Source organism: Pezoporus wallicus, unplaced genomic scaffold (assembly GCF_028554395.1).
Source record: "Pezoporus wallicus isolate ANWC-B61680 ecotype Strahan unplaced genomic scaffold, APGP_CSIRO_Pwel_v1 contig_3952, whole genome shotgun sequence".
In the NCBI taxonomy this organism is placed as follows: Eukaryota; Metazoa; Chordata; class Aves; order Psittaciformes; family Psittacidae; genus Pezoporus; species Pezoporus wallicus.
This window is the reverse complement of record NW_026635034.1, coordinates 4,520,597-4,529,282: the sequence shown is the minus strand read 5'-3', so window position 1 is coordinate 4,529,282 and position 8,686 is coordinate 4,520,597. Positions and strand designations below refer to the sequence as shown.

At 52.0% G+C, this 8,686-nt stretch overlaps 1 protein-coding gene across 1 annotated transcript; it reads left to right on the top strand.

The window, feature by feature from the left end:
* Positions 1–229: 229 nt before the first annotated feature.
* On the top strand, positions 230–8,390 carry RHCG (Rh family C glycoprotein). The gene is made up of 10 exons (XM_057424751.1): positions 230–499; positions 3,776–3,962; positions 4,391–4,541; positions 5,289–5,436; positions 5,816–5,982; positions 6,629–6,766; positions 7,112–7,248; positions 7,775–7,899; positions 8,084–8,157; positions 8,270–8,390. Exons 1-10 carry the CDS (start codon positions 289–291, stop codon positions 8,333–8,335), a joined length of 1,404 nt encoding a protein of 467 aa, XP_057280734.1. The 5' UTR covers positions 230–288; the 3' UTR covers positions 8,336–8,390.
* Positions 8,391–8,686: the final 296 nt, after the last annotated feature.

Here is an 8,686-nt window from a genome sequence, read left to right as displayed (position 1 = left end):
AGAGCAGGGGGCAGGACGCCCGGGCTCCACTCCCCACTCTGCTGCCCTCCACATCTCCTGGTCCCCTTGGAGGCAGGGCTCAGAGGTGCTCTGAGCAGCGCGGAGGAAAGGTGTTGGGACGCTGTCCCTCCTCCCGCGGAGGAAGGAGAGCGACAGGAGCTGAAGCTCCCCGGCTCTGAAACGTGATCCTGCCGCAGGCACCTCCCTGGGCCCCACCTCGCCCTCTCCTATATATGCCGCCGGCCTTAGCCAGGCACAGGGGACGAGAGCCCTCGAGGATCCCTGCGGATGGAGAGGCCGAGGCACCAGGGCATGGCGAAGAACACGTATATGCGCTGGCGGCTCCCGCTCGTGTGCCTCCTCTGGGAGGTGGCCATGATCGTTCTCTTTGGGGTCTTTGTGCGCTTTGGCCCCGAAGCTGATGCACACTGGGAGGAAGAGAAGCAGAAGAAGAACATAACCAGTGACATAGAGAATGATTTCTACTTCCGATACCCATGTGAGTATTTGGAAAGCCTAGTCCTGGTGCTGGCTGGTCCCCATCCCATCCCATCCCATCCCATGGTGGAGCCTGCCAGAAGCGATGTCTCCACTGACTGCCAGAAAGGCAGGCTCTTGCCTTGAGGCTGGTTTGGGATTCACCAAAGAGTAAGAGAAGAGCCTTGCGGCCCCTCTTGGGGCTGTGTCAGCAGGGTTCCATGATGTCTTTTTTCCAGGAATAGGGCTGACGTGTTCCCAGCACCCGGCAAGTGTCGGCTTGCTGCCCCCTCCGTCAGCTCTGGATCAGAGTGAGCTTTTCTGTGCATACGGAGGAACGGCTGTTGAGATCCTGTGACATCTTCCTCCCCTTCCTACATCCTCCCCCTCACTCGTAAATTACCCTTTAGCTACTGGCATTTCCATGCCGGAGTCTTCCTAACCTGCCAGGCTCCCAGGGCTCTTGGGTCGCTGCATCATATTGCCCCATGGATTATTTAGGCGGTTAATGCCCTCCCGGTCATGCAGTGCCTTTGGCCACCTTTGATATCCAGGGCTGGTCATCGCTGTGAGCCATTCAGAACAGGCTGCTTCTGTAGGCAATTGTTTCCAAGGAAGCAACAGGCCTGAGTCATGAATCTATTTAGAACATTTCCATTAAAAACACCTGCTAAATCAAAGGAGCTATAGCAACCTGTAGCTGCTGAGGATTAGCAACTTCAGAACAGGATTTGCTTAGAGAACCTCTGCTTAGCTGGCCTCCGGGTTAGTGTATGGCCATGGCTGGCCTTAGGACTAACCTCAGGCGGGTTGGCAAGAGGCAGCATCAGTGCCTGAGGGATGCTCTTGTCACTGATGTGCTGGGATGTCCTCATCAGGGGTCCAAGAAAGAGCTTGTAGGAGCTAAGGACATCACATCTCTTCTGTCCTCATACCCCACCTCTGCTTGGCAGTGCCAAATATTCCCCATCAGATGGCTGCATGGATTCACACAATTAAATGAACCCAAGAACAACTGCTTAGCTCAGTTTAGCTTTGCATTACGTTTCTGTTGCAGACCTGAAGAAGGGTTCACATGCCCAAAAGCACAACTGGTCTTTGTCCATTATCTAATTACAAATGTTCTCTCTCTGCAAAGATGGACAAACATGGCAAGGTGGCCAAGCCCTGGCGTTTTGATCTCTGTGTCCATCCAGCAGTCTTCAGGAGAGAGTGTGATGGTGGAACACCCAAGGACCAGTTATACTAATATGCCTGCAACCTCTGCTGTCCATAGGACCTGTCCCAGGTGGCAGTGGGATAGGAGTGATCAACTGGCAGGTCCTCCAAGCCCAGAGATGATGGGGAAGGCAGGCAGAGGGGAGCCTATGCACGACTGTGGCACCCGTTGCCAGGTCCTGTGTGCCAATTCCTTCTCATTTTGAATCACACATTGATATTCCATAACGGGTGAGTCATTTGCTCTCTAGGGAAAAGAAACCAGATTCTTTGGTACAGGTAGCATTCCCAAAGCCCAAACACTTCCTCTTGGTAGTGATGCCTGTTGTCCTCCCACACAAGCAGGGTCACAAAACTTTTGGGGCATGGCAGCACCTTGAAGACTCGTTGTCTCTGAGTGATGTTGATGTTCTTCTTCAGGGAAAACAATTGCAAGGGTTAGAAAAAGGTTTTAGACTGGGTGCAGCCTGAAAAAAAAGACCTGCTCTTCCTCCTGGGTTTGTACAGGGTCTAACACAGAGTGGGCATCCTCTGTGTATTCAGAGGGCACACAATCCCTGCCTTTGACTCTGACCTGTGTATTTCTGCTTCTAAGGATGAAAGTGGGAATATATAATGCAAATGGCATCAGATAATTCTGGCTGTGTATTGTGCTGATTGCACTGGAGGAGAGAGGTGGGAAGAGTAAATACAGCTGCAGAGGGAGAGTCTGTAGTATTGTATGATGAAACCAGAGTTAGGAAGACTAGTTCTTTGGCCATTCAGAGAAGTGTGTTTGAAGTGACCTGTGCTGAACAGTGCCAGCTCCAGGTCTTGTGTCCTTCCTTTTTTTATGAGTGATTTCATGGGCATGGGGAGGATTTCTAAAGAGCAGATTAACTTGTCCCTGCAATGTGACACTGTATTGCTGGAGTCTGTCCAAATGCTTGTCCTTAAACAAGCTGCAAGATCTTGTAAAGCACCAAAGGACAAAAGCCACGGCTTCTGTAGAGCAACACCTCACCCAAATTCTCATCCAGCCTTTAGTGGAAGCAGCAGGTACAACACCATTGTCCCTGCAGGAGTGGATCTGGGGCTGCTGGATTTCAACACAGGTTTGGGGTATAGCAGGTTCTCAGCCTTTGTCCTGAGCTTATGCCTTCTTTGAGGTGCACAAACATTACTGGTTTTAATGGCTATAATGGTTTGTGTGCTGCATAACACAGAGCTGGAGTAGCTCTGTTAACGCTATGTTTACCTGTTGAAAGTGAGGGTGTGCAGGTGGGAGTCTCCCAGCAGGAGATCCCAGCTTTGAGTCTCCTGCTCTTTTCATAGGCCTCCACTGTGAGGGCTTGCATGGTTCAGTTGTACCTCTGCAGAGTTTCAGCTCACTTAATTGCAAAGAGATGCTTATCTGGTAGAAACGTGCAGCATTAAAAGTACAGCAGGTTTATACAGCAGGTTTATTGCACCGAGAAGGTCTTTGAGGAGGCTCACACAGGTTTGATTTCCCCCAGGGAAGGGCATCTGAGGGGCTTGAGTTAGTAGGTCAGAGCATTTATGGGAAGAACTGGGTCTCTCTGGTTTAAGCACTCCAATTCTCACAAAGAGGATCCCGGTCTCAAGGGTATTTTGCCACTGATTTCAGCGACATTGAAAAATGTATTTGTGAACTTCCCTTGTTCTTGGACTCTTCTTGCTCTGAGCCTTTTCCCCAGACCCTGCATGAGATGGACCTACCCAAAATGACCATCCGTGTGTTTTTAATAAAACTTCATTGCTCATTTTACATGCATTTTCTGAGGTTTTTGTAAAGGGAAAAACTAAACTGAATTTAAAATGCTTTCCTCTGTACACTCCATTAGCCTCCGATCTTCTCTTGCATGAATACTTTCAAGACAAATCCTTTCAACCAGAATCCAATTAATGAAACCTGAGCCATTCTCAGACTTAGAAATGTGGGGACTTGGGACAAACACACATTTTCCTCTTGAATTTCCCCCCTATTGCCACTGATGCGGGTAGTTTCCTTTCATCACTTCAAATGGCACTCACAGCCCTGCTGTCCCCCCAGAGCTGATGGTCCCTTCACTCTGTACAGCTTTCCAGGACGTCCATGTGATGATCTTTGTGGGCTTTGGCTTCCTCATGATGTTCCTCAAGCGTTATGGATTTGGAGCCGTGGGTTTCAATTTCCTCCTTGCTGCCTTTGGGATCCAGTGGGCTCTCCTGATGCAAGGCTGGTTTCACTCTTTTGAGAATGGGAAGATACTCATTGGAGTGGAGAAGTAAGGAGGAGATGGGCTCTGGGGTGCCAGCCAGTGGAAAAGCTGGGATGGGAGGCAAGCAGCTGCCAGCATCTGTCCCTCTATGATGTTCAATCAAGTCTCTGTAAATGTTGTCTTCCCTCCACATACCTCCACTTGCTTTCCAGCTTTCAGCCCAAACATACCTGCCATTAAGGTGCTCAAAGGGAAAGGTGAGATGAGCATCACCCCTTAATCCCAAACTGGGCACCATGTCAGTGCTGGGAACGCATATAATCCATGTTATTGAAATAATATGGGAAAGCACCTTTTCTGGACAGTATGTAAGGATGGGAGGAAGGTCAAAGGGAAATCCAGGGCTGTTTCCTAAATGATGGATGGGGTGGGTGAGAGTGATTTACACAAGCGTATTTCCTTATTAAACCACCATTTGCCTTCCCCTTTTCCAGCCTGATCAATGCTGATTTCTGTGTGGGCTCTGTGTGCATTGCCTTTGGGGCCATCCTGGGCAAAACCAGCCCCATACAGCTCCTTATCATGACTCTGTTTCAAGTCACGCTCTTCGCAGTGAATGAGTACATCCTCCTCAACCTGCTTCATGTAAGCCTTTAGGCAGAACCAGGTTGGTTCTGCTCCTTCCTCTCTGTCTCACCAAATGGTCTCCCTTTGCCATGGCTCCACCAAGCCATTGCCTCATAAGCATTTGAAATGCAAGCATTCAGGCAGAAAAAGTAGACAGATTATGAAGGAGGGGGTCATTCCTCCCTGTGTAAAGCCAACTTCTATGGCTTTACACACAAGCCTGGCAATTCAAGGGCACTGGCTCTCTCTGTTGCAGCAGCAGACGATGAGTCTTAGTACAAAGGACCAGTCACTCTCTTTGTGCCTGAGATTTCCCTCTCATCTGTTTCCCCTGCTGGAATATGGGTGTTGTAGAAGGAAATTAAGTGACAAAGAGGATGAGATGTCTGCTGACAGAGGCAGGGTTCCTGCTCTCTGAGAGAGGGCCTAGAGGGCTGAGAAGTGAACAAGTTGCCAGAAGAACTGAGTGCACCTAGAAGCCAACCTGGCTATTGTTGCAATCCATTTGCTATTAGGACACATCAGAAACTCCCTTCTGCCCTGATGCCTTGCAAGAGGAAGGTAAAAGGAATGTCATGGTTGTGCACAGGACCAAGAAAGCAGGATAGATAGCAAGACCAGAGCGTTTCTGTGCACCTCTCCCCATGACTAAGTGCAGGCTGGAAGGAAGAGTGGGAGGACAATCTGGGCATGATGCAAAACAGACCTCAGCTCCAGAATGAGCAGTGACTGTAGAAGCAAACCTCTGTTCTCCCATGGCTGCAGGTTAAGGATGCAGGTGGCTCCATGACCATTCACACCTTCGGAGCTTACTTCGGCCTCACAGTGACATGCATCCTGTACAGACCCAACCTGGAGCAGAGTAAGGACAAGCAGGGCTCTGTGTACCACTCTGACCTCTTCGCTATGATCGGTGAGTCAGCCCCTGCTTCAAGGATGCTGGTACATGTGGACCATTTGGCTGCAGAGGGGTGGTCCCTCAGGTGTCTCTGGGAAAACCAAACTGAAACCAGGATCTGGGCCTGAGAAGATCTGTATCCCAGTCTTCTGCCTCTCAAAGCTACTCAGCTCCCTTCATCAGTGGCTGGGCTGAGATGGTACCTGGGAAGACAAGGATGTATTTTGGGTCCCCCTCTCTGCCAGATGGTCCCATTATGACGGATGAAACTCTGGGACAGCAGAACTACAAGATTTAACTTCCCACTGGGCAGAAAGATCTTCTTTAGAGGTTTTTTTTCAATTCCCATATTCTCTCTTTACCCTTCTTTGTCCCCTTCTCCCCATCCCATCAGGAACCCTGTATCTATGGATGTACTGGCCCAGTTTTAACTCAGCAGTATCTGAGCACGGGGATGCCCAGCACCGGGCTGCCATTAACACATACTGCTCACTGGCTGCTTGTGTCCTCACCACAGTGGCCTTCTCCAGCATGCTGCAGAAGAAAGGCAAGCTTGACATGGTAAGCTGGGAACTCGGGGGACTTATAATGAAGTTGATTGAGAGTCCAGGAAATGATTGGCACTTGTCCTTTGCTGAACAGATGCTGGGGTTTAGGGTGTGATGGTGAAACCAGCATTCAGGCTATACTGAATAAGCAAGTGGGAAGTGAGTCCTGCAGTGCTTGAGGTGAAGGGTGATGCCTGCATGTGGTGAACCTAAGTCACAGCAGGAATTGGACTTGCTACTGATGAGCACGTTGCAGAACCATGTTTAGCAGCCCTCTCCAGCAAGCTGAGCAGGGCCTGCGCAGCAGCTCGTGAGCAATCGGGGGGCTGACTTGTACGTGTTATGTGTGTGGGTGACATGTCTCTGTGACAGCAGAGCTTGCGTGACACATGGGTGAGACAATTTCCATCTGATCACAACTCCCCACCCGGATTTGTGGATGCAAAGAACGTGTGTGGTACGAGGAGTGGGAGTCTGTGCGCCTGTGCTGCAGACAGAGGCTGCCTCTTCTCTTGTTTTTCACCAGTGAGCAGGAAAATAGGCCCTGAAGTTTCCTCTGGGAATGTTTTCAGTGCTGATTCTTCCACTTTGCCATTCGCACCATCCCTGAGCAATTGCAGTCTCCCCGAGATGCCAAAACAGGGTGGTTACTTGTGCAGGTCCACATCCAGAACGCAACGCTGGCAGGAGGTGTGGCTGTGGGCACCAGTGCGGAGATGATGCTGACTCCATACGGTGCCCTCATTGTTGGGTTCATCTCTGGGATTGTGTCCACAGTGGGCTATGTCTACCTCACGGTGAGTGCTGCTTTAGGGGTCTGCCTGCTATGCAGGCCAGAAATGGATTCACTTCCCTCTGAGGGTTACTGCTTTCCATCATCTCTTATGTAGATGCACTTCTGGCTTCATTTACTGCCCCAAAGTGCTCAGGAAGGTTCAGTCTCCCCAAAGGAGAGTGTTTGGAGGATATGTTGTTATTTTGTTTGAGTTTGGCTCACATCTATGTCTACAAGCCCCTAGCTCTTTAATGGGGCACAGTATCACTCTTCCTTCTCTACTTATCCCAGTACTCCATGGAATGAACTAATCCTTCCCAGGGCTGTGCTCATGTCCCTCACCCCTCTATACCTCCCTTCCTCTCAGCCCTTTTTGGAGTCCAGGTTGCGCATCCAGGACACGTGTGGCATCCACAACCTCCACGCCATGCCGGGCCTTATTGGAGGCATTGTGGGGGCCATCACTGCAGCCGCAGCCACAGAGGAAGTGTATGGAAAGGAAGGGTAAGGCAGCTTGAAAACCTTCTCTGAGAACAGATGTTACCAGGGTCTCCTAGGTCTGGGATCAAGGAGCAATTGACAGCTCTTGTCAGTTGTCCATATTTGCCCCTTTTGCCCTCAAAACCATGGGGTGCGCTGACAGTGTCAGGCTTACTGAAGTGTAGAAGACTCACCTCTGGCAGCTGGCTTGTGGTGGCCTCAAAAAGGAGCCACAACCCTATGGCTTGGCATTATTCTGGAGCATGGTGGGTGGGGAAGCCTCCGCCCTCCATCCCGGCATTGTTTTGTGGGGTCAGGTGAAGTTGAAGGTCTGAAATACAAAGGAAATGTTTCTATTTGGGCTCCTCCTGGGTAAAACCTTGCCAGGGGGCAGAGAAGAAGGAAGCGAGCAGTGCTTCGTGTCATTGCGACACTCCACTCTCCTGGTCCATTGCAGAAGAGGGATGGGGCTTAGGGAGGAGTCCGTGATGGAGCAGGGCCAGAGCCCGGAAAGCTCTCCTGCCAGGAGGAATTCTCGCCCTTTCTGCAGGTTCATCAAGGCCTTTGACTTCACTGGCCCCTACCAGACGCGCACACCCAGCGTCCAAGGCGGGTTCCAGGCAGCCGGCATCGTGGTGTCTCTGCTGATGGCCTTTGCCGGGGGTGCCCTTGTGGGTAAGCAGGAGGGGAGCCCGGGCAGGGGACACCCTGCAGTGGGACCGCCGCAGAGGAGCCAGGGAACCCATGGCAAAAGGATCGAATGGGGCTCGGTGCTCCCGCGTTTGCCCCCTGTGCTGCCGGGACGGGTGGGCTGCAGCCACCGCACTGCACGCACCCCACAACCCCATCGTGCTTGCAGGGGCCATCCTGAAGCTGCCCATCTGGGGCGATGCCTCGGACGAGAACTGCTTCGAGGACGACATTTACTGGGAGGTGAGGCGGGGGCTCGCTGCCCCGGCGGGGTCTGCGGGGCCGGCGGCGGGGGGCGGGCGGCACAAGATGGCGCTGTGGCCCCGCGGCGCTGAGGGGGCTGTGGCCGCCGCAGGTGCCGGAGGACGAGGAGAGCGATGTGTACCACATGCACCACCCCGACAAGCCCGCCTCGCCATGAGCCCCCATGAGACACGGCCGCTGCCCCCCCCATGGCGGAGAGCGGCTGCCCGCCACGACAGGGACCCGGGGCCTGCTCTGGCGGGCGATGGTTCATGTTCGTCCCATGAGGACAACATGCCCGGCTCTGCCCTTCTCTCTGCTTTTGTAACGAGCTTTGTGAATAAAATGGAAGCGTGTTCTTCTTTCCAAGCCTCATGTCGGTAATGGTGCAGGGTGGGATGTAACCCAAATGCCAGCGGCATCTGGGCTGCTCATGGTCAAGGGCAGGTGCTGGGACACTTGGGTGTGGATGCACAGGCGACGGCACTGTGAGGGTAGCACAGGCAGAGGGGACGCTTGGCTTGTGTTA